This window comes from Xenopus tropicalis, chromosome 4 (genome assembly GCF_000004195.4).
Source record: "Xenopus tropicalis strain Nigerian chromosome 4, UCB_Xtro_10.0, whole genome shotgun sequence".
Lineage (NCBI taxonomy): Eukaryota > Metazoa > Chordata > Amphibia > Anura > Pipidae > Xenopus > Xenopus tropicalis.
The window spans coordinates 43796490-43822994 of NC_030680.2; the positions used below are offsets into that span (position 1 = coordinate 43796490).

The 26505-nt window shown below is 39.6% G+C and overlaps 1 protein-coding gene across 5 annotated transcripts in view; it reads right to left on the minus strand.

Moving 5' to 3' along the window:
- adcy7 (adenylate cyclase 7) overlaps positions 1–26505 on the minus strand; it is a 130850-nt gene that overhangs the window by 71959 nt on the left and 32386 nt on the right. For 4 of the 5 annotated variants that reach the window (XM_012960538.3, XM_031899791.1, XM_012960539.3 and 1 more), the window contains exons 2-3: positions 16490–16982; positions 3612–3809 (exon numbers count right to left, since the gene is read on the minus strand). In XM_012960538.3, coding sequence (XP_012815992.1) covers positions 3612–3809; positions 16490–16663 — 372 coding nt within the window. In that variant the 5' untranslated portion in view covers positions 16664–16982. 5 annotated transcript variants of the gene reach the window in all.

Genomic DNA, 26505 nt, shown 5'->3' on the forward strand with positions numbered 1-26505 from the left:
ACAACCATTTGCAAAGAAAATATGCGCTGTGCGAACTTTAGAAATGACCCCCACTCTGTAAATACATAGACATGATACTCACATTAAGAAAACTTAATGTGAAAAAGACTTCAGGGCCTGATGGAATTCACCAGGTGTCCCCAACCTTTCAAACCTGTAAAAAGAGTTGGGGAGCAATACAAACATGAAAAAAGTTCCTGGGAGATGCCATATAAAGGCTCTGATTAGCTTCTTGTATCCCCTATATGGGCTGGCAGCCTAAATAAAGCTTTTTTGGCAGTATTCCTGGGTTTTATGCAATCAAAACTTAGCTTGAAGTCAGGAAATCAAAAATAAGGAGTTGCTTTAAGGCCACTGGGAGCAATATCCAAGGGATTGAAACATGTTGCTGGAAACTGAAAACTCAGTGTGCAAAAACTGTGGGTATAATATCCAAAAGTAAACAAATACCTGACTTTTGTTCTTAAGAAAATTAAGAAGAATCTGTACTGACTTTTGTATCTTCTACAGACAAATCCTACGAGCTAAGAGAAAGATTCATTTCTAGAGAAAATAAATCTGATTTGGGTTATGCCTTCAAGAGGGCAATGTAGGGAAGAGTTGTTCAAGAAACACAATGCCAGTACAATAAATTTGTGTATACATTGAAAATACCAATTTACATACAAACAAACTATAAACTAGGTAAAAAGGCCCAATTCATATTGGTTCCCCATCTAAGGTTTGTGGGCTCAAGTCTATTACATAGTAACATAGTAAGCTAGGTTGAAAAAAGACGTACATCCATCACGTTCAACTATAATGGCTATAAATAACCTGCCTAACTTCTAGTTGATCCAGAGGAAGGCAAAAACCCCATCTAAAATTAAACATTTAATAAACCCAACTGGACTGCTTTGCCACCAATTCAGATTAATGTGGCTTAGTTAGGCTCAAGTACAAGGTACTGTTTTATAATTACAGAGAAAAAGGAAATCGCTTTTAAAAATTATAATTATTTAGTTAAAATGGAGTCTATGGATATCGCTGGTACCTCACCCCCGCACGAAAACATGCAATTGATCCTAGTTGCTCTCCTACATGCTTTAGAGTGTGCCCCGATAGAGGAGACTATCTGCATACATGGTGGCACTGCCCAATTGTTTCTGCTTTTTGGTCTGAAGTGTCCCACTTTATCTCACAACTTCTGTTCACACCTATTCACCTTACCATAGAAACTGCATTATTATTAGCCCCTTACCCTACCCTTCCCTCCAAAAGACACATGTTGATTGCACAAATTTTGGCTGGTACCCAATGGGCTATAGCTTTACATTGGCTATCCCCCTTTCTCTCCATAACAATGGTCAAAGACAGACTTAAATTTATCCATGCACTACTTATCAGCTATCTTAGACTGATAAGATTGAGCTTCATAATAATATTTGGTCATCCTGGGTAACTTACCTACTGAAAACAACTGATTGATTCATATTCCCCCCTTAGTTGGTCGAGAGATAATTACCAATAGAGAGGTTGGCTAAGGGGGGAATATGAGACTGTTAGCCTACTGCCATTTGTTCTCTTACTATTTAAGTTTCCTTTTTCTCTTTCCCTTTCCCCCTTGTTCATGTTGTCAAAAAAATATATTTTTTTAAGTTGAAAACTTAAATAAAGAGTTTTTAAAAAATGGAGTCTATGGGAGATGGCCTTCCCATAATTTTAAACTCTTTGGATAATGGGTTTCCGTAAAAAGGGATTTCATACCTGTACAAGAAATGCTATTTATTTAATAAGCTGTTATGGAAGATGGCCTTCTCATAATTCAGAACTTTCTTGATAATTTTAGATTGTAAACTCTATAGGACAGGGACCTCCTTCCTACTGTGTCTCATTCCACATGGCAATTAATCACTGTGTATCTATACTTACTATACGATAGAGTTAATAGAGTTAATATTGTAAAAAACAGGTGCAATCCCCTAATAAAGTCTAATATAAACACACATATATATAACAGTAATCTTGCATACTTTTTTTGCCTCAAAAAAAGACATTACATGAAAATGACACACAGAGGACTGTTTTATACAATAAATGACCTTCCTGTATTTCCTGAATTGTTTAAACAAGAAAAAGATACTAATTATGAATCAGTTGGCTCTAATGACAAAATTGTCAGTACAGGTATCCGTTATCCAGAAACCTGTTACCAAAAGGTCCAGAATTATGGGAACACCATCTCTTACAGATAATCAAATAATTAAAAAATTTTAAACTAATTTACCTTTTCTCTGTAATATCAATAAAGTACCTTGTACTTGATCCCAGCTAAGAAATAATTAACCTTTATTGGAGGCAAATAATGCTATTGGGTATAATTAATAATTTTATGATTTTTTGGTAGATTTACGGTATAAATATACAATGGAATACCCCAGGTCCTGAGAATTCTGTATCACAGGCCCATAACTGTACTATATTAAAGCAAGCGTACAGCCAGAATCGGATCAGGGTATTTCAGCAACCAAGGTAAGGGGCACCCCCATAGAGCATGCTACCGAGCCATTATTTACTGTTCTTGGTGGCAGACACAGACCAACTTACACAGAAAGTTAGAAGAGACACAAGGAGTGCTTGAGGAAATCCTTAATTAGAACAATACAAGTGTAATAAGGGCTGCATTTGGTAATAAAAAAGGCTTTAATAAAAAGGGTTGAGATAATGGCATGATTTGTAAGACTGCAGCTGGTCATATGTGTGAATATCTGTCTTGTCAAGTTGTAAAAAAGATCATTTCAGCACCAATGTGCCGTCCTAAATGGGGCTGATCTTAACATTCAAACTCTAGTTTCATGTGGTCACTGTTTAGTGGAATTACATGGCTGGTAAAATAATGACAATGCTGACAAAAAAGGATATTATGTCTTATACATAGCTAATAAACTGCCATTTTGATAAAAAAGGCCTTATGCTCAAACAATATTTGCCTGTGTACGGCTATCAACTTAAAGCTGTAATACTAAATTTATAAAAGCTATACAAAATAATTCAGCATTGTTTTTATTATTTCCTCAAAGAAAAATTAAAAGAAAGAATGCTTAGGGGCCGATTTACTAATCCACGAACGGATCAAAAGCGCCCGAATGCGTTTTTTTCATAATGATCAGTATTTTTCGATTTTTTTCGTCGCCATCGCGACTTTTTCGTAATTTGTCGCGACTTTTTCGTAGCTGTTACGACTTGCGTGAAAATCGGAAAGGTTTGCCCGCCGTTTACTAACGTTCAATACGAAAAAGTCGCGACAATTCGCGCAAGTGGTAACGGCTACGAAAAAGTCGCGACAATTCGCGCAAGTGGTAACGGCTACGAAAAAGTCGCGACAATTCGTACAAGTCGTAACGGCTATGAAAAAGTCGTGACAATGCACGTAAAAGTCGCGATGAAAAAAACGCAAAAAATACGAAAAAGTCGCAAAATGTTCATTTCCAATCCGATTTTTTCCCATACGGGATTCGGATTCGTGGATTAGTAAATCTGCCCCTTAGTTTTAAGAGCAGAAAGTAAAAGAAACGGTCAATTAATTATTTACTGTGAGAAGAGCTTAATATGGAATTATGAAATCTGATTACCTGATCCCAAGCGTGGACAACAGAAGAGTCATATGTTAACACATATCCGATGGTCAGGAGGCATATGTAGATCACAAGGGAAAACACACGCAGCCATTTTTGAACAAATGATTCTGTATACACCAAGATATACAGAGCACAGAATACTACCAGGGCAACGAATACTGTGATTATAAATGCTAGGTGTCTAAAAGGCTCCTAGAAAAGAAAGACAAAATCTCCATAAACATCACAACAATACTATAGAAAATTAGTTATATAAATAAAGGACAATAACAAAAAGTATTTACATCATTAAAGTCACACAGGCAATTACACTGCTTTGATTGATTTTTACTCAATTACATTGTTGCATTTTTTCTACTGAATAACCTAACAAGCAAACAGGAGGTTACCATGATTCTACATTACTAAAAATTGTCACGCAAAAGCTTAATTATAAAACATTTTATACTGTATGTCTCTGGTCTGTATAGTCTGGTCTGGTCTGTGACCCCACCCTGTGTTTGCCTATGGGTAGGGCCAACATCTGAAAAGATGAATGAAAGCCTTAGGTAAATGTCACATGTGGCTTGGAGAAAACAGCAGTCCATTCCAATCTACCCTGTGTTCAGTTAGCACTAACAAGTACTACATCCCATTGGCATTGCTCCTAATTGCAGATTTCAGCATAAAAACATGCTAGTGTACATTTTCAGTCTGAAATCCGCCACATGTGTGCATTGATAGATGGATGACAGCCAAATCAGAACAGACTGGAGTTTTCTCAGCTAATGGAAAAACTGCAACACGCATCATCAGCCTATGGCTATTGCCCCACTGAGAGATTATTCAACGCCAATAAAACTCTGCTACCGTGGGCAACTAATCTCTCTGAAATGCCTTTCCACTGGCAACAACGTGAATCTCCCGTGAAACGGCACACATGTTGTTTATTTTTCCGAATCCACAGGAAGTTGCCTGCAGGAGGAGAAACAAGGCAATGTGTATGCCTTTCCACCAGAGATTCACTTAGTTACTGTTGGAAAGGCATTTTGGAGGGAGGAATAAGCAAGCATGCACAGTAGACACCCCATTGACCTTCTTTGTCATCAAACAGAGGAGAGCTCAAAAACACACTAGCATTGGAAGTGGCTGAAAGAGCTGCAACTGAGCGTCTTGTGATTTAGAAACCACAAGAGACTAAATGCAGGCAGAAAAGCATGTTAGTCTGGGGTCCAGTTAGAGTATTTTTTAGGGGATTTTAAAACAAAACACAAATGAGACATTATTCTTTTCTAATACAAGCTGAAAAAGTGAAGTGGTTAAACCATTAAACACAGTCTGTACATGGGTCAGTGAAGGAGTAAACCATCTCACTCAACACCGACAGCTACCCAGGACTTCTTTTCTCAGTCTCATCAAGCATAGTGTTGTCTGACTGATTCCCAGCACAGGCTAGCAGAATGTTTACTTGGGAAGATAATTCTACAGAGATTTAAACAAAATATAACCTATTTTTAAGTACAGTTTATATTAATTTTTCTACAAACGTCTGGTAAAAAAAATAAAGGCAGACTAACACTGCATACTTAGCTATTTCTACAGTAGGAAGCTGTGATTAGCCCTCTGCCTGCACATAAAGTTTATCATCACTTCAAATGCCACTAATAAGATGTTTAAAAAACACAAGCAGGGTTGCCACCTGCCCAATTTTGACCTGGACAGCCTGATTTTCCGGGGTCAAAACCGCCTGCCCAGTTTTTCCAATTGGTAAAACCAGGTAGGAGTCTCCAAAATTGATGAGGAAATTGGCCAATCCCCACATCATAGCCCCTCCCATGACGTCATGTCCCTTCCCAGTGATGTCACTTCCCCATCCCCTGCTCGGATTTAAGGCCATCAAACGGTGGCAACCCTATAACCCAGTTTATTTATCTTATTTTTATGAATCATAATACGCTCAAAACAACCCTTCCATAGCTTAGCTCATTAGTGATACATTTTTGAGAATGTCACTTTTCTAATGCTAACCTAGGGCGGCACAAAAATTGGCGGGTGCCATGCCACCGCACCAAAGTGTTGCCATTTTTCTCCCATATGGAGCAATGGGGACCTCTACGCAGTGCGGGGGGAGGGGGGGGCGGCACTCAGATATCTCAACACCCACAGAGCAGGACCATGGAAGATAATTCTGATGGATAGGCTAAGAGTAACCCTTTCATCAAACTACACTGAAGAAATCAAACTAAGAATACCCAGATCACAGAAAGTATTATGAAAATCTTTTTGCAGCAAAATGAATCATTCATGGTATGACCATACCTCCCAACTGTCCCGCTTTCCGCGGGACAGTCCCGGATTTTAGAGCGCATCCCGCTGTCCCGGACAGTTCCATGAAAGTTTCGTAATAAATTACAGAAATGCGGAACATTCATTGACTTACCTGGGACAGCGCGATGCGTTGGCGCCCCTTCCTCCCCAGCGGCTCCTCAGTATATGCAGCTTCTTCTCCGGCGGTCCCTGGCCCTTTTATAAGGTTGCGCCCTTGCGCACGGGTGACGTCATTACGCACGGGCGCAACCTTATAAAAGGGCCTGGGACCGCCGCAGAAGGAGCCGCATACACCGAGGAGCCGCTGGGGACGAAGAAGTGAGCGCTGTCTGTATTGGGGGCACTGTGTATGGGGGGGCTGTATCTATTGGGGGCGCTGTATCTATTGGGGGCACTGTGTATGGGGGGGCTGTCTCTATTGGGGGCACTGTGTATGGGGGGGCTGTCTCTATTGGGGGCGCTGTGTATGGGGGGGGCTGTCTCTATTGGGGGCACTGTGTATGGGGGGGCTGTCTCTATTGGGGGCGCTGTGTATGGGGGGACTGTCTCAATTGGGGGCACTGTTTTTGGGGGGACTGTCTCAGTTGGGGGCACTGTTTTTGGCGGGACTGTCTCAATTGGGGGCACTGTGTATGGGGGGGACTGTCTCAATTGGGGGCACTGTTTTGGGGAGGACTGTCTCAATTGGAGGCACTGTGTATGGAGGGAGTGTCTCAATTGGGGGCACTGTGTATGGAGGGGGACTGTCTCAATTGGGGGCACTGTGTATGGGGTGGGACTGTCTCAACTGGGGGCACTGTGTATGGGGGGAACTTTCTATGGGGGGCATTGTGTATGGGGGCACTGTGTATGGGTAGTACTGTCTTTTAGGCTATTGGGGGCACTGTGTATGGGGGGGCAAACTGGTAGATAGTTATAACTCACTAATAACTCACTGCCTTCTCTCTCTATTTGTATTTTATATGTAGGAGTTGCTATATTGTTTTCCTTAGGTAGTACAGTATGAGGGTATAGCACATTTGCATCTCATCCTGCCATTTCTACTATATAAAAGGAGAATTTTTTGAAAAAAAATTGGATGGGGTGTGGTAATTGGGGCGTGGCCACAAAAGTGGGCATGGTCAAAAAAATTTGCCGCGCTGTGCGCACCAAATCTTTTTGTCCCTCTTTTCATTTTTCAAATGTTGGGAGGTATGGTATGACACAGGGTAAGATTAACAGCTAACAGTCAGTGTACGGATTTTTGTATTACAGGAACAATGTATGTTTTCAGGATGAGAAGACTTTCCATAATTTGGATCAAAATACATTAAATCAACAACAACAAAAAATGATTTGCTATTAACATGTATCTACCAACAACAGGGTACAGTATTACTATTACAGAAAAAGGGAATATTTAACATATACTGTATAACAATTACCACAAGTGATTACCATTAAGACCTTATGTGTCTTTCTGAACCATTAATCTTTTCCAAAATAACTGAGAAGTTCAATGTGTACTTTTCTTATCTTTCAGAATAGTTTCAATTCAGGGCACAGGCATGCACAGTAAATCCTCAGAGTGCCCTGGGCATGCACACTAATCCATGTATGTCTCTCGGACTATCGATGATGCTCAGGTCATGTGACCCACCCAACCGTCAACTGACCTCTCTTTCCTGGGTGTCTTCTTTGCTCAACAAATAAGGATTATGACATTGTGTTGCCAAAGCAACTCTCCCTTTAATCTCCTTGCTCACATTCTTCATAGTGCAGCAGCGAGCAAAGGAGCAGAATCTAACATGAAAAAACAGCGTGGAGAAGCTAGGGGAAGTGATGCAAAGTAAATAAAATGTGGTTGCATACTCATCTTAGGATAAATATTCAAAGCTGCAATGCAAGCAAAAAAAGCCAATATGCAATTTCATTACAACATGGTTTAAGGCTGCCGAGGCCAGAGCTGATCGTACAAATTTACTGGCAATATGCTTGCTGGTAAATTTGAAATGCCCTCTGATTCCAACCCTGTTGAGCCCAAATGCCTGGAAAATCCTACCTTTTCTATCCTGAATTTCTTAAACCTCCCCATGACCTGCCTTTTTATATAATCTCCCTGCTACTCTTGCATTATCAGAGAAACCAAGACATGCCTAAAAGTCTAATATCACTGTGCAGGGTAAATCTTATTTACTTCAGTCTTAGACTTGACAATAACAGCAAGCAGACAGGCACCTTTTGTAGACACTATAATTAAGGCAACTTCTGTATTACCCAGAATCTTTGAATGCTTGAATGCAGGACCTAATGACCATGCAACTGCGCATGCTACACAATTATACACTGTAAGGTGGAAGGGGGAATATGAAAAGCACTGCGACATAGGATTTGCTGAATGGAAAGTGAAAGCCTGAGACATAAATGGGTACTGGAGCAGAACAAGGAACCAGGCAGGGACTCAGGAACAAGGAAGACAGCAGTTCACAACAACATGCTTGAAAAGACTTCTGAGTCCCTACCTGGGCACAGAGGCCAGGGCTGGAGTAGGAACGACTAATCGCACAGAGGCTGGAACAGGCACAACTGCTCAAACAGAGGATGGAGCTTTAGAGGGCACTGCTGGCACAGAGGCTGGAGCTGAAGGCAGAACTGGAGCAGACAGCAGCCTGACTGGAGACATAGGTGCAGACAGTGGCTTGACTAGAGGCAGGGGAGCAGATGGCAGCTTGATGGCAGTTTGGACCTTGACCTTAGAAGAGAGAGCTGTTTAAATCTCACCAAATCATTCCTCATCAACAAAGAAATCAACACAATTATCCTCGTCAATCAGATTCCACTTCATCATAGGCATAAAAGGTGGGCTGAAGATCCAAAAAAAACTGACCATAAAGCCCCAAATAAAGTTGCTTTTAAACAGACAAAAAAAGAACAAAGGTCTCTTTGAACAAAGTGGCCCTTTTCCACAATGCAAAGTTCTGCCCACTTGAGTATCACCCTCTAAAAGATACTCATGATCTCATGAGTTTGCTTGAAAAATGGAGCAGTGGCAAAGAAAAAGTCCATGAAATTCCCTATACCTCCAGAATCAATACAGAAGATCTGGAATTGTATAGAAAGCAGGTATCAAGTGTAACTTTATGGGGAGAGTTCAATACCACCCATGTGAGAAATCCCCCATCTAAATCTTGGCATTGGAGTTGTTTACAAAGTGAGACTGGAATCTGCCACATTATTTATCTTTGTCCAATTTGAGCAATTCCATTCTCTAACTGCGAAGTTGAACTGCAACTCTTGCACATTATCATGCCAACTATTTGGCCATGGTTCTACATTGCACTACATACATTTCAATTATTACATAATTGTGTTTCATTTATTTTATTCTTTTATTCTTAACTCTTATATTCTATATTATTCTAATTTGAGGTCAATTAAGCATTTCACTGCATATCATAATGTGTATGACTGTGTATGTGACACATAAAATTTGAATTTGAATTTGAACTAGTTAGGAATATATTTGGGCATCAAATTGTTTTTTAATTTATCAAATAATTCAGAGTTCAAAATCAGACTGAGTTTGAAATGTTATAGCACACTGCATAGCTACATGTCCAGGACCAACAAAATAGCCAACCGTGGCTCACTCAAACTAAACGTGCTGATTGTGAAACGGTGTAATAGAATTACAAGGAAGCGCACAGACATAGTATAGTATTTAAAGTGTATATTGAAATATAACCATAAAACCTTTTGGCTTTGACAAAAAAAATGCCAAAAACAAAAGAAAAGTGCCAAAGTGACTGAAAATTGCACCCAGTAAGTCAAACAATCACCAGATGCAACCGGTACTCAAGGTGTATAACAACAATGTATGTTACGCCCGGCCTCTCACCATCAAGGCTGCTGCAGAACTCCAAAAGGGCAGCAACACATGGAACAAACAGGACTGCAAAATAGTGTAATAAAGTTTTTCATTAAAATGAATAAAATTGCCACCAAATGGCTACTCACAAATTAGCAGATGTATACAGCTTTACTGAGTAGGTTGTTCAATACGTTTCACGTGGAGATTCGCCAAGCTTCTTCAGGAACCAAAAATATATGTTTAGTTTACACTCTCAGCTATTTATGTAAGTGTATTGTGTTCATATGGGGCCAACATGTACATGTATGCATTCTCACGAACACAAGCGCACACACTGTAGCTACAGAGTTGTTCCCTTGTAGCTATAAAAGGCTGTGGAGTGACAGTCGGGTCAGTTGTGCCTACAGAACTTGCCCTAGGTGACTCTCAAGCTTCAAAAGATCTCCAAGTGTGCAACCATACTGTGCAAAGTCTTCTCAAGATTAAGCTTCCTCAGTAAAGTCAGTGGCCCAATTGTACGGTCCTTTTGGTGTTAAAATCAGGATCAAGACTTTATTTTGCCATAGGCAGGTAACCAGGAGATTAAACAAACTCAGGCAGGAAAGTCAGCTAATCAGCAGCGCTGGATTTAGTTTGGGGCGCCCAATGGCTGCCTCGCCACAAATCCAAGCCTTGGAATCAGTAAATCTGACAACAAAAATAATTAAAATGCTGCCATTTCTGATCAGGTGATGGATAAGGAGCACTGGACTGCAAGCACCTAGATTTTCAGATCACAATATGTTTTTCTTGGACGGTGCAGTTTAGTTTAGGCTGATATCAGACCAAGTCAGCTTCAGACTAGGCCACCGGGGCACCGGGAAGTCAGCGGGGGCCATTGGGGGGCCCTGCTCCCCCCAGTCTGACCCTGGACCAAGTACTTTCTTTCCCAACAGAGAAAACACAAACATAGCACTGTAAAAACCCTGACAGGTGGATGGTGTGGCAAATTAGTCAATACATTTAGAAATCCGCAATTATGCCAAGCATCCAGGGTAATTAACTAGTTTTAAAGATATTCAGCAACATGTCAAACAGAATCTGCTACATTTTAGGTGGAAGAATAGTTAGAATATCAGATGGGTTAAAAGTTTACCAAATGTATATACTTATTCTGCCCATGAACAGCAGGGTATACATTGCTTCTTATATGGTCCAAAAAAGATTTGTTCCTGCAGCTTCTATATCTGTTTTCCACCAGTAATGACTGTTGGTGTGCAGTCTTTATTCTTCCTGCTTTTGCTTTGTCTGTTGTTCCTTATTATCTCAAGTGTGCTTTACCTTAAAGGACCAACTGCACATATTGTAAGTGATGCTAACCTTAATGTGCATCGTTATTTTTTTGCCTGTGAGAATTAAGAGATTGGGATTATGCATTTCCCCTAAACACCTAATAGTACAGGTTAAACTAATCCTGACCAAAATATCTAATCATTTTCTCTTTTCTTTCTCCAGTTTTCTCCATCCAGGAGCTTTAAGTGTCTATAACAACAAATATTTAAAACAACAAAATTTAACTTCTTAAAGGAGAAAGAAAGGTAAAAACTAAGTAAGCTTTATCAGAAAGGTCTATGTAAATACAGCCATAAGCACTCACAGAAACGCTGCACTGACTTCTCTGAAAAAAGATTAGTTGTGTCTGTAATTCCTGTGCCAGAGACATGCAGCTTTCTGTTCTCTGCTCTTTCCTACTCCCCCTTCCCTCAAGAAAGCTAAGAACTCACTCCCCCCCACCTTAGGAATGTGGATCTGAGCCAATCAGCAGGAAGCTGACTCATAGTCTTACTAACTGAGCATGTTCACTTGGTCTGGGTGTCTGTGCAGGAGTGAGGCATTATGGGAACTTTCTTTACACAGCTCAGCATTTTTTCTTACTGTTTGGCTTCAGATCTTCTGAACAGGAGAAATATGGGGAGACTTAAGGGCACTATTGAGACAACTGAAGGTATGCCTGCATCTTGAGATTAACTCTTTATTAGCCTTTCCTTCTCCTTTAAATCAAGCTGTAAGGTGCTCTGCCGGTCTGGCGCGCTCCCTTACCTTTGCTCGCATTGGCTCCCTCCTAACTAGTACGTTACACAAGCCCTTTAAACAAAAAATTATGCAAATACAGAATTCTCCCTACATTCAAATAAAGTATCTTCCTTACACTTATTCCAAAAATAATGTCACTATTTTATTGTCACCTTAAAGGAACAGTTCAGTGTAGAAATGAAACTGGGTAAAACAGACAGACTGCGCAAAATAAATTATTTTTGCAATATAGTTATTTAAGCAAAAATGTAATCTATAAAGGCTGGAATGAGCAAATGTCTAGCATAATGGCCATTACTCTACTTGCTTTCAGCTCACTAACCTCTTAGTTAGTCAGTAAAAATTTTTTTTAACTTGTGCAGTCTATTTCACCCAGTTTCATTTTTACACTGAACTGCTCCTTTAAGAGATCATTCTTTTCACCAGGTTTTCAGAATTATATCGATACTAACAAGTATGCAGATGCTTTTGAATACATAAAAATAGCTATATTAATGCTTCCATGACTTATGAGTTGTGCATGCTGTTGAGAATATGAGAATACTTTTTAGAAGTATTTTTATATTATACAAATAAACAATTCAGAGCAACACAACAGACTGGGGAGTTTCTAAATAATACATAATGAAGAAATCTGTCAGGGTGGAATGAAGTGAGCTTAGACACCAGCTGCACTAACAAAAGTCCCCAAATATTTACTCAGAACCACGTCTAAGAGCCATTTCTCAGAATTTTACCATTTCATTCTGCTGCTTACATTCACCCACTGCACACACTTATCTCTGTCAGTAATGACTCTGTAATATCATAGAATTCATATTATGGTTCTAAGCACTCAGCCATATCCTTTCCATTATATTTTTCAATAAACATTGATTAAAAACTTTTAACCATAGAGTTCATGTGCTCGCAGCATTTCTAGACACAAAGACACCAACAGATTGACAAGGAATGATTAATTTAATAATAAAATATGGAGGAAGATACTTCTCATTTATCATGGCAAAAGTTTACTGATAAAAGGATTTTTTACTGTGAGAGCTGTGAAGTTGTGAAATTCCCTTCCTCGTACTGGCTGATACATTATATAGCTTTAAGAAGGGTCTGGATGGCTTTTTAGCAAGTGAGGCAATACGGTGTTATGGGACATAGCTCTTTGTACAAGTTGATTCAGGGACTGGTACGACTGCCATCTTGGAGTCAGGAAGGAATTAGAGAGGCTTCAGATGGGATTTTTTTGCCTTCCTCTGGATCAACTTGCAGTTAGGCAGGTTATATATAGGCATTATGGTTGAACGTGATGGACATACGTCTTTTTTCAACCTAACTTACCATGTTACTATGTAAAAGAGTATCAATTTGAGAGATACTTTAATTTATTCTTTACAGTATCTATAATTCTAATACAAATTAGTCATGCACCAACACCCACAATAGGTTTCTGAGCAGGCACACAGCTGACTCATACTCCCTTTCAGAACTGAAATGATGACCACTGATTCACTTCCTGAAGTGTTGAGCAATGTCATAGTTCTTGCATGAGATGGTAGTAAATCAAGGAAGGGAGGGAAAGAGTTTTGTAAGCCAGAAACCAATCACCACCCTTGACTGCCTACTGTTGCTGATATTTTGACCACAAAATTCCATTTGGCTTTTACAGTATATTATTTTTATGGGCTAGCAAATATTAATATGTCACTCAATACTCTATCAAAAAATAGAGTTGTTAATGTAGGGAATAGCTAAGCACTTGAGACTGAACCCTTTCTTTACTGCAGGCAGGAAAAAAGGGCAAGGTATATAACAATGCAATATGCTAACGTTTGGTCTAACAGACCAAACTATAAAGTAACAAAGTGTTAGTTTTTTTTTTTAGTGCAGTGGGTTGTTGGCACTGACAACAATACTTACTACCTAGGGGGTTTGTTTTTACTGACCACATATCTAGTATTTCAGAGATTAAGCTGAACTGCAACTTTAGATATGGGTATAGTATACAGAAGCTATATAATGTTTATTTATAATTGCATTATTTATTACGGTGTGTGGCCGATACAAATGAACCTTTACAGCTATTTTAATGCCAATATGTTATGCTTGGTTACATGTTTGCAGAACAATTTATAAATAAGCATGATTTTACATGAACTACTATGGTGTTTTTGATTGTTTGATGTATTTTTTTTTTTTAACACAGCTTTATAACTATGCCACAGCTGAGATCTGGTTTTCCCAGTATTAGCAGCACCTTTAAATTATTTTTATTTATACTTAACTCTTAGGTTGAAGATACACTGAGCTACTACTAGCAGCTACTTGTAATGGCTACAAAAATAGACAATGCGGATCATTTACTAATAATTGTCTCTACATGTGTTTTAGTTGAGGCAATTCTCAATATTGTCTATACCAAGGTATACTATGGTGTTTAGTAGTCATGACTAGTACCTGCTACTAAGTAGCTTGGTGTTGTCTTCACCCTTAAACTCCTACTTGACCAGTGTCGGACTGGAACCCCAGGGGCCCACCTGAGAACCTTAGATCATAGGCCCACTCTCCAAACTATTTTTCCTCCTTTCCATCTCTTTATTCTCCTAGTCTCTTTTATTTATATGCTAGCATCTATTCTTCCATCTATTTCTCCTCTTTGTTCCCATTCAGAAATTAGGAATGACCATGAAGCAGGCCAAATGGTCAGGAGCAGGAGGGCCCACTGACACCTGGGCCCACGGGGAGTTTTCCTGGTATTCTGGTGGACCAGTCCGGCACTGTACTTGACCCAGGTAGATTTAAACTAGTAGCAGACAAACAATGCTTGTATTGCCTATCAGAAATCTGCATTCAAGCAGCTTTACTTAGAAAGGATTAGCTTTAAAAGTACCTAATGATTTACAGTTCATTATGAGGACAAAACATAGCCTGTAGAAACAAGTACATGCTAGCTAGAATAAGCATTATGTGCAAAACTCAGTAAAATAGTAACGTAGGTTGAAAAAAAGAAACACCTTCTCATCATGTTCAACTTTTAATGTCTAAGTGAAACCTGCCTAATTGCTAGTTGATCCAAAGGAAGGCAAAAAAACATCTGAAGCCTCTGCAATTTTCCTCAGAGTGGGGCAAAATTTCTTCCTGACTTCAAGATGGCAATGTGACCAATCCCTGGATCAACTTTGTACTAAGAGCTATTTTTAGTAGCCCTTCTATCTTCTCACTTGGTAAAAAGGGATATAACCCCTTTTTTAACATCCTCCCCCCAAGCCCCTGTTCTCCTTTATAGCAAAGACTTACTATATCCATTGCAGGTATGAGACATGTTATCCAGAATGCTTGGGACCTGGTATTTTCCAGATAAGGGGTCTTTCTATAATTTGGAAGTCCATACCTCCACTAAAAAAATCATTTACATATTAAATAAACCCAATAGGATTGTGTTGCCTCCAATAAGGATTACATTATATCTTAGTTGGGATTAAGTACAAGGTACTGTTTTATATAATACCCTGTTTTAGCACTGGAAAGCAAAACTGTATGGCGTATGGCCCTACCAGTGTTTTGTAAAGTAGAAGAATGACCCCTTCTCTTGCAAATCTATAAACCTTTTAATACAGTTTAAACCTTGTTTGGCCATGCAGTTGCTGACTGGCATTGCTTGCTACAGCCAAGTTTATTATCTACTGTACATGTTTCCCTTGGTACCTCTCCATAATTGATTTACTTAAAGCAGTCCCACTTCCAGAACACTTTTAAATATAATTCTCTTACAAATATTCATTTAACCTTTTATTATACTGGCAGAATAAGTTTCAGTTCAGTTGCTTTGATGTCAGTGAGGTAGCTGCAAGTTTTGCATTCATGACTTTTATAGCAATCGCTTGAAAAACTAAAACTTCCAAATCCAAAATTAGTTTTATCAACATGGTGCACAAGTGCAAAGAGAACATTTATGCTGTCATTAAGAAATAGAATGAGTTGTTTTTATGGGGCTATATTGTATGCCAGAGAGGCTGCAGTCAGAATGTCCCCTTGGGAACCATTGTGTGGCTGTTATTCTGTTTTGTTGCATCAGAAATACACCAAAGAAATGTTGGTAATGTATGCTATCGCCATTTCTGCTTGGGTTTCCTCTGGGTACTGTGTTTTCCTGCCATACTCCAATAATGTACAGGAAGAGTAACTGGCTCCTGATAAAATTTACCTTTGTGTATGAATGTGATGGATTAACATCTTACCCCAAATAACAGTGGTAGCAAACTTAAGTTACTACGGCTGCTGCAAACCTGCAACTCTGGTACCTTTCACCACCTTGCACACTACAGAGTTTACTTCCAAGTTTCCAGCACCTATTTGCAATCCACCAATTGTTCAGGACCCCCGTCTCAAAACAAGATGAGACAAAGTGCTGCTAAACTATTTAACGGCAGACTAGGGCAGTATCCTAATCCTGCTTACAGAGTTTATCTAGGAAATATTAAATACTTAATTTATGAAGAATCCTATGTATAACATTGTATTGGTAATTTATACAGTTAACCACTTGTGGTTCAGTGAAGTCCAAAAATCAAGCACCTAGCTAACTCTAGAAAAAGCTACAACATAGACCATTGAAAGAGAAAACAAAGCGTGCAAATTAAGTTTCACTCACTTGACTGAATGTGAAGAAGAGGACAATCAGAGTTACACAAGATGCCCCCACCACAAAGAGTAAGATGAGCAGCAGGGGGTAATGTTGGCTAATGCACTGGTACTTTTCATAAAGCGAAGGGCTAATCATCCAGTCTTCATTGTCATTAATAAAATACTTCCCTTTGGATGGCATTTTAATTTCACCAGGCTTCTCTTTTCCTGCTTTCCCAATATTTACAGCACATAGGAAATATCTAAGATTGTTGAAGCCCCTGGATTTTGTGGATTGTCTGTTCGATTCACATTGTAAGGCTCCATCCGCCGTGAGAAGTCTGCAGCTGGGGTAAGGTAAGATCAGGTCCCTCCCCTGAAAACATGTGCAGCTTATCAAGTACTGCAAGCAGGCAAAGCTGTGCCTGAGTGATATCCTGTTAGTGTAAAGAGGGGGGCAGCTTTCTATCACACAGCATTACACGGTGTAATCTTACTGGCTGCTTTGTGTTCTTTGAAGTCTGTGAAAAGAAACAAAAAGGAGGTTTAAGATCAGATAGTAATTTATTTTTCTCCCACCATTTAAAAATATTAAAGATAGGAGACTACATATCATACATATAGAATAACCAAAATATGTCTCACTTTCTATGTTAAATAAATATTATCTTCTGAATACTCTAATATATAGCTTTAAAAGAGAATGTGAGACATATTACAGCTGCATTACTACTCTACCTGTGTTATCTATGAACCCATCAGGTGCAGGTACTGTGTCTGCAGTGAATCTACCATCTGGTTGTCATCAGTTGCGATTCTTAAAAAAGGACCCTTGTTCATTGTATGTTCTGTGACCATCACATATAGGATGCAACTATTCTGCTGAATAGAATTTTTTGTTGACAATATGACCATTTGATAGTCTTCGTTTTATAACTTTCCACTTCAAGGTAGTTACAGATTGATTGCTATGACTTGCTGTACTGGTACAATACACTGCCAAGTGTTTATAAATGAGCACCACCGTGATCAGTGTATTGTACACAACATTGTAAAAGGTTATAAGACTGACATAACTACATTATGATTTGAGGCCTAAGACAGAAGTTATTAAGTTCAACCTGCCCAAACCTAGCTTTTAGTTGTTGCTGGTCTGGTCACATTCTAGTAATATTTCAAGTTGTTTTATGTGTGCTTATTTGTATTTGTTTACTAACAATTTTTTCATGGGAATTTACATCAAGGCATGCTGCGTCAAATATTTTTTCAGTTTTTTTGCATTGGCATATGCTAATATAAGTTTCAATAAAAAGTAACTATATCTTAGTTGGGATCAAGTACAAGCCAATGTTTTATTATTAAAGAGAAAAAGGAATTCATTTAGAAACATTTTCAGTTATTTGATTTATTGGTGATATATAAGGAGATAGCCGTTCTGTAATTCACAGGTTTCTGGATAATGGGTTTTCATATAACAGATCCCATATTTGTACAAGCAAATGCATGCTTCAAACACATGACATATGAGGATTTCTCAACCTTTTGTGAACATAGCTCAGAATAATTCTGGGAATCCCATTCACAATCTAAGAACAATTTCAAAGGCATAATATATAACCTTTTAATTCTGAATTACAGGTTTCAGTTGTCGACTGGAGTTGTGCTAGTCTAGTATGGGGCTGACCAATAGGTTAAGAATCCCTTGCACTCAGAAACAATATAGAGCCCTTCCCAAAACATTCTGGACACAACATATCAAATCTATGTGGTTTTTAATATCATACATATTGGGAAAGTCCTGATTTTAGCAGCTCGGCCTGCAGTCCCAGATTCTTACTGAAAAGTCCCATTTTTCTCTTTGATCTCTTCCACTGAACACTAAAAATACAATGTTTCTCAAATTTAATTAACAAGCAACACTCGCACTTAAATACAGTTGTAACTAAAAAGCTAAACAGGTCTCTTGGGGAAACAGAGACTTGCAGCTTAAAGGGCAAGTTCACCTTTTTTAGCAAAACTGTAATAACACATAAAACAAGACCCCAAAACCCCCAGAAATGTGTTCAAATTTTAAATAACCTGGCAAATTTTGTAAAATGGGAGTGGTATTTATGGGGTGAGGTTGCAAAATGGGCACAGCATTTTATTTGCCCCTCTTTACAATTTTCAAGTGTTGGGAGGTATGTGATCATAAAAATAAAAATGTAATATTATCTTTATCATACCAGGATGAGAAATGTTCTAGATATATTTTTAAATTTGGACCATTTCTAAAATAATCAATTTACTCTTTACAATATAGAGCCCTTCCCAAAACATTCTGGACACAACATATCAAATCTATGTGGTTTTTAAAATCATACATAATGGGAAAGTCCAGATTTTATCAGCTCAGCCTGCAGTCCCAGATTCTTACTGAAAAGTCCCATATTTCTCTTTGATCTCTTGCACTGAACACTAAAAAAGATACAATGTTTCTCAAACTTAATTAACAAGCAATACCCGCACTTAAATACAGTTGTAACTAAAAAGCTAAACAGGTCTCTTGGGGAAACGGAGACTTGCAGCTTAAAGGGCAAGTTCACCTTTTTTTTTAGCAAAACTGTAATAGCACATAAAACAAGACCCCAAAACCCCAGAAATGTGTTCAAATTTTAAATAACCTGGCAAATTTTGTAAAATGGGAGTGGTATTTATGGGGTGTGGTTGCAAAATGGGCACAGCATTTTATTTGTCCCTCTTTACAATTTTCAAGTGAGGTATGAGATCATAAAAATAAAATGGAATATTATCTTTATCATACCAAGATGAGAAATGTTCTAGATATATTTTTAAATTTGGACCATTTCTAAAATAATCAATTTACTCTTTACTATCCCCACTTAATCACCTTCTCTCATCACGCAGCAGTTGGGAGTTTGATTTTGAATGACAGATCAAATATATTTTTAGGGCTCCTTTTGCCAAGAAGATGAGTTAGAGCCCACTCTTTCAAAATCACAAGAAATCCCGTCTTACTCTACATGTGTGAATCTAATAGTAAAGTAAAATTATTAGTTTAGGTAAAAAAAAGATATATTTTAATGAGACTGTTTGCATATCAAAATATGAACCCAATAAAAATATGTATAAAGCCAGATATCAGCAGAGTTTATCTTTATACATATTATTTCATTTGGTTCACATTTTAATGTTCTCCATGTATACTATGTATGGGTTTCTTTGACACAATTAGAATATATCTTGTTTTTAACCGAAACGGATCTATTAGATTTACACATGTAGCACTGTACACACTGTTTAATTGTGTGCAGGTATTGCTATGACAACTTGTGAACTGTTTTGTCTCCATTTTGATGAGGGCGTATAGTTAGGGGTTTGTTTGTTGACTGTACATAATGGCTGAATGGCTGGGCGTGGGCAAACAGAAAGGCCATGCAAAATAGAAATGCCAAAAATATAGTACATAAAGACTGGAGTGAATGAATGTCTAATGTAATAGTCAGAAAAAAAATTAACAAAATAACTCTCTAAATAATTAAATTACAGAAGGGAATTTGTTGAATGCAGTTAGGATGGATAAAAAAGATTTGATGTGTAAAAGATTTGTAAAAAGATGTGTAAAAGAAGGCAGGGCTGAATTTAAAATTTTTGTGCCTGTAGGCCCCCTTGCCGCCCACATTTGAACCTCCTCCCCCAGCCCCTCACCAGTCTTTGCTGCCCTAGACCCTGGTCTTTGTAGCCTGCCCACAAATCCAGGCCTAGAACACAGCACTCTGTCTGCATCCAACATAATAACAGTTGATGGTGGCTTTTTCTTCTCATTAAATTACATTGATGGACAACTCGCACCATCACACTTTATCTGATCTGAATTTCATTACAGAAGTGAAGATCAGATTTTGTAGAATCCCACAAAATCTCGTGCTGTTGCATGTTGTAGCATGCCAATTTTGGGGGGGTCAGATAAAATCTCAAATATCAAAATCTCCTGTGTATTTTAGCACTTAAAATGGCCATACATGGACCAATAAAAGTTGCTGACAGATGAGTGTCAGTAGCTTATTGTCCCATGTATGGGGCAGGTTGGGCAGGTTTAAAAATCCCATCAGAGAGAAGAACGCATCAGCTCACTGGTTCTCACTCCAATGGCCTGCTAGTACTGCACTGTGATACAATCGTTTGTGTCAGATTTTTTTAAAGACAATTCGATCCAGACAAAGGAAGCACAAAAAAATGATACATTAAAGTTTACTGTCCTTCAAAGAAAAGTGTCAATTGTAATACAGGTACGGGACCTATTATCCAGAATGCTTAGGACCTGGGGTTTTCCATAATTTGGATCTCCATGTCTTAAGTCTGCTAAAAAATAATTTAAATATTGAATAAACCCAATATGACTTTTTGCGTCCAATAAGAATTAATTATATCTTAGTTGGGATCAAGTACAAGGACAGTACTGTTTTATAATTACAGAGAAAAAGGAAATCATTTTCAAAAATTGAGGAAAGTGGATAATCCGCTCAATATGCCTCTGCCCTTAGTCTCAACTACTAATTACATATATAATACATATTGATACATTATTTTTAATTTCATATAACTGAGTGAATGTGCTCCTTTTTGCAGAGCTTCCTGCCATCCTGGTTTTAGCTGGGTGCCAGCACACTTGAAAAAATACACAGCTTTCATCAGGGAAAAAAGACCCAGTTAGAGAAATTGTAAAGGGTCTAGCAATCCTGTGAAAGAGTTTTTTCACAGTACACTAGGGAAATTATAGGGTTCCCACCTGTCCGGTTTTGACCTGGACAGCCTGGTTTTCAGTAGGGCTGTCCAGGTGAAAACTACCTGCCCGGTTTTTGGAAAACCAGGTAGGATTCTCGAAGATTGACATGCCGATTGGCGTCATAGCCTGTCCCCCATGACGTTGCAGCCCTCCTTGTGATGTCACTGCCTCTCCCCTGTGACATCACGCCCTGCCTCCCTGCCCTGAGTTCCCAGGCAGGAGAGGTGGCAACCCTAGAAAAAGACAACAAGAAGACAATTAAAAATTATTTGGAAGACTGGGTTGGATTTGATTGGAAGTCACTTTTTTAAAAGCAACAAAAGGCCTGGGAAAAAATGGCGTACATTTTCACACAGGCCCAGATTTGTGGCAAGGCCACAAAGGCACAAATGCAGGGGCGGCATGCCGCCCAAGCCGCACAGCAATGTTGCTCACATACGGCAAATGGGGGCAGCCTTGGGGCGCCCCAACAACAAATATGGTGCTGTTTTACATTCTCCCTCCTCAACACACAAAACTATCTTCCAGGTTTCTCTGTTGCAAACATCCTCCTTCACAATGCCGTGGGGGGAAGGGCACACACAATGATGCCCTAAACAAAGCGCTGTACTTTATGAGCAGGACTATACTTTAGTTCTGCTTTCAATTATTGAGGCCTGCCCTAAACATTATTACACTATGTGAGAAAATAGAAAATGTGACTTGAAACAGGAACTCCTGTATTAAAACGGTGTCCCTGCTAATGAAAATAAGTATGTTTGCGGCTCAGAGATCTTAGTCAGAGACACAGACGGTAAAGAAAAAAAACAGCTAAAACTGAAGATTTGGACCGCAGAGCAATAAGTGAGTGTAAAAAGAAGCAGCACATTTGAACAATAGAGAAAGCCTAACCGCCCCTCTTTTCTAAGCTGCTTTCCCTCCCTCCATGGTAACAGAGTATGTTCAGTTAACAAAGAACTGGTGAGATCTAGGAGTTAACCCTTTCTGTGGTAGAATCTAACCCACAAACCCTTGCGTTAAAAAAAAAAAAAAACAATGAAAGAGGCTGGTAGATTTCCAGTAAAGGTCTTCCTCCTCAAACACAAAAAAATGTCTTTTGTGAAATATTTTAACTTTTGAAAGTTGTTTATTTCTGTATTTCTGACAACAGTTAAAAAAAACTACATGAGAAAAGTCTCATTCAAGCAAGCATTATTATTATTCTGTGTGCGTTGTTGCTTTAGCTATTCACGGTTTAAAAAGTTTTGCTTTGAGAAAAGGCAAATGTTATAAGTGAAAATGAAACTCTGGGTGCACTAGCAAACTGTAATTATGAATAGGGTTACCACCTGGCCGGTAAAATGATGCCTGATGACAATGTTATTGAGAGAAAAAAAAAAAGATAAAAATATAAGAAGGCCGGTATTTTTTCTCAGAAACGTGGCAACCCTATTTGTGAGTGGATGAGGCATTCTGGGGTGACTGAGGGGGAGTGGGGCTTGGCAGGGGCGGGCTGAGCCGACTGGGGGCCCTAGGCAACCCGGTCGTCCACCTCGCCCCTGCACCTGCATCACGCACCCCCTGATGTGCGATGCAAAGCGAAGTGAAACGTTTCTCAGACTAGGGGTAGGCAGGAGAGGCTCCTGTCTGGCGTCCCCCAATCGTTGCACCCTAGGCAACTGTCTCTTCTGCCTACCCCTAGTTCCGGCCCTGGGGCCTGGCCTAATTTGTTCTGGCAGGTAACAATGATTCTTGATCCCAATGTTAATAATAGTGAAAAAATAGTGAACGCCGGTATTTTTACCAGAGAAAGTAACCTACTCATTAATAATTTAAATGCTAAGAGGTATGCACTGGATATGGAAACATGCTATGTAATGATAACTGGCAGTTGACTGCTGAAGGTGACTAGACCCAGGGTTGGACTGGGCCAGCGGGGCACTAGGAAAAAATCTGGTGGGCTTTACCAAACCAGAACCATTCCCTCCAACAACTACAGGTAGCGCATCTTCCCCCCATTGTGGCCACAAAGAGTAAGTGTGGTACACAACAGGGGGAGGGGGTTTGACATTGCAACTGGGGTGGGGGTCCCCAGATGACAGTCCCAGTGGTCTTGGATACCCCAGTCTAACCCCGACTAGACCCGTAGTAAACATTGTACCTTATATTACATAAGCTCCTAGGGCCAAAAGTATCCAGACACATTTTTAGTTAAAAGTATTCAGACAACTGAAATTCTCAGTTAAAACCAACTTTCAATTTAGAAAATAAGGAAACACCCAAACTCTCCACACTTCTTTCCCCTATAGCGGAGCAGGTTGCTGGTGCTTTTCTAAGCGATTGCCCCCCCCCCCCGTCTTTTTGTGGCGCCGCTCCGAACACCCCAATTTTACCATTGACTTTGATAGGGAAGATTTTCAAACTGCTGCCACGCTTACAGCTTTGAAGCTATACCCCCCAAACTTGAATAACATAATAACGGGGTCACCCTGAATGGGGGAATTAAAACTGCTGCCAATCGTACAGCTTTGAGGCTCCACCCCCCAAACTTGAATCACATAGTCATGGGGTCAGCCTGAATGAAAATATGATGATTGCTGGATGCCCAAAAGTGGGTGGAGCTGTGAACAATCAGATTTTACCTATTGATTTGGCAGAAATTCAACCTGCTGCCATTCTCACAGTAATAACACCGGGGTCCCCAAACTTTGCAGAGTTAGGTACCAGGTAAGAAAAAGTGGGCGGAGCCACCAACAGCCAATCAGATTTCACCTATTGAATTTTATTGTTTAGGTGCCAGGGTTCCCAAACTTTGCACAGTCAGTAACTGGGTAACTTCGTACTCAAGGTCAGAAAAAGTGGGTGGGGCCGCCAAAAGCCAATCAGATTTCACCAAAACTTTGCAGAGCTAGTCACCAGGTAACTGCGGTTCAGAGTTGGAAGTGGGTGGAGACACCAGCAACTAATTGTTGCTTTCAATGGGGGAATTCAGCCTGATGCCATTCTCACAGTATTAACACCAGGGCCACTAGGGGATTGCACTTCACCTATTGAATTTTTTTGGTTTAAATTTAAAATGCTGCCTTTCTTAAACTATTTATGTCAGGGTTCCCAAACTTTGTACAGTCAGTCACGGGCTGACTACATATTCAGGGTTAGAACAAGCGGGTAGGGCCACCAACAGCCAACCCATTTCCACCCATTAAATTTCATTGGTTTATATTTAACTAATGCCAGTATTAATTCCAGAGTTGTTAACACATTTCACCTATTTACTTTCAATGGTGACGTGTAAAATGCTGTCAGTCTCACAATTTTTATGCCAAACTTTGCACAGTTGGTCACTGGGGGACTGCAGATCAAAAATAGGAAAAGTGGGTTGGGCCACTAACAGCCAGTCAGATTCCATCCATTGAATTTTATTGATTTAAATTTAAAATGCTGCCATTCTGCCAGGATGCCCACTGTTTGTCACTGGGTGACTTCGACTCAAGGTTAGAAAAAGTGGGCACACCCACCAACCACCAATTACAATTTACCTATTGACTTTTATTGGTTTAAATTTAAACTGCTGCCGTTCTGTAACTATTAATCCTAGGGTCCCTATACTTTGCAGAGTTAGTCACTGGGTAACTGCAGTTCCAGGTTATAAAAAGTGGGTGGAGCCACCAATCAGATGTCATTCGTTGACTTTAAGTGGGAAAATTTAAATTGCTGGCATTCAGACATACCCCCCAACTGTCCCGCTTTTTGCGGGACAGTCCCGGTTTTTATAGCGCATCCCGCTGTCCCCGGATAGTTCCATGAATGTCCCACATTTCCGTAATAGATTACGGAAACGCGGGACATTCATTAAACTATCCAGCACAGCAGGATGCGCTGGCTGGACCCGAAAGTTCCGACTTCTTCTGCTGCTTTGCTTGTTATGCCTGTCCTTGTGCAGTGCGACAGGCCCTTTTATAAGGTTACGCACGGGGCACAACCTTATAAAAGGGCCTGTCACCGCTGCACAAGGAGCCGCATAAGAAGTAAAGCAGCAGACAAAGGCGGAGCTCCTATGGGGGATACTGTGTATGGGGGCTACTGTGTATGGGGGCTACTGTGAATGGGGGCTACTGTGTATGGGGGGCACTGTGTATGGGGGCTACTGTATATGGGGGCACTGTGTATGGGGGCTACTGTGTATGGGGACACTGTGTATGGGGGCACTGTGTATGGGGGCACTGTGTATGGAGGCTACTGTCTGTGATGTCTATGGGGGGCCCTGTCTATGGGGGCACTTTCTATGGGGGGTACTGTCTATGGGGGCACTGTGTATGGGGGGTACTGTGTATGGGGGGCACTGTCTATTGGGCCATTGGGGGCACTGTGTATTGGGGGGCAAAACTGGTACATAGTTATAACTCACTTATAACTGACTGCCTTCTTTCTATATATGTATTTCATATTTTTATTTAGGAGTTGCTACATTGTATTCCTTAGGTAGTACAGTATGAGGGTATAGCACATTTGCGTCTGATCCCGCCATTTCAACTATATAAAAGGAGTGTTTTTTTTTTAAATGGGGTGCGGTAATTGGGGTGTGACCAAAAAATGTTGGCGCGCTGCGCGCACCAAATCTTTTTGTCCCTCTTTTCATTTTTCAAATGTTGGGAGGTATGCATTCAGACACTATTAAAACCAGGGTCCCCAAACTTTGCACAGTGGTTTTTACTATATAACTGTGGTCCAAGGTTAGAAAAAGTGGGCAGAGCCAACAACAGATCAGATTTCATTCAGTGACTTCACGTTTTTCAACCCAACATGTTTGTTCTCAAACTTCCCTTTCTAGTTAATTCTATTATTTGTTATTCTAGAAACAATAATAAAAATGTAGTTATATTTATAACTGTGCTTTCAGAAAGAGCCAACACTTTTAGGTAAGCTTTTGTTTCTACTTCTCAATGTAAACAGAGGAGTCATGGATGGACTTGGCGGTTTTACTACCGATTGCTATTCTAAGAACACGTCTAGACCCATGAAAATTTCAAAATTAAATATAAAAAAATCTGTTTTCTCATTTGAAACATGGATTTTAATGCAGGATTCTGCTGGAGGAGCGCTATAAACTGATGCACTTTGTTAAACACACGTTTTACCAAAACACATTGTTTTATCGCTTAAGAACCCTGCTCCTCAGCACAAGAACTGTTTGTACAGAGTATGGGGCTTTTATGGGTAACAAGGAGCAAACAATCCAGTATCAGATGAAGTGGTGTAAGGGTGAATACACAAGGAGC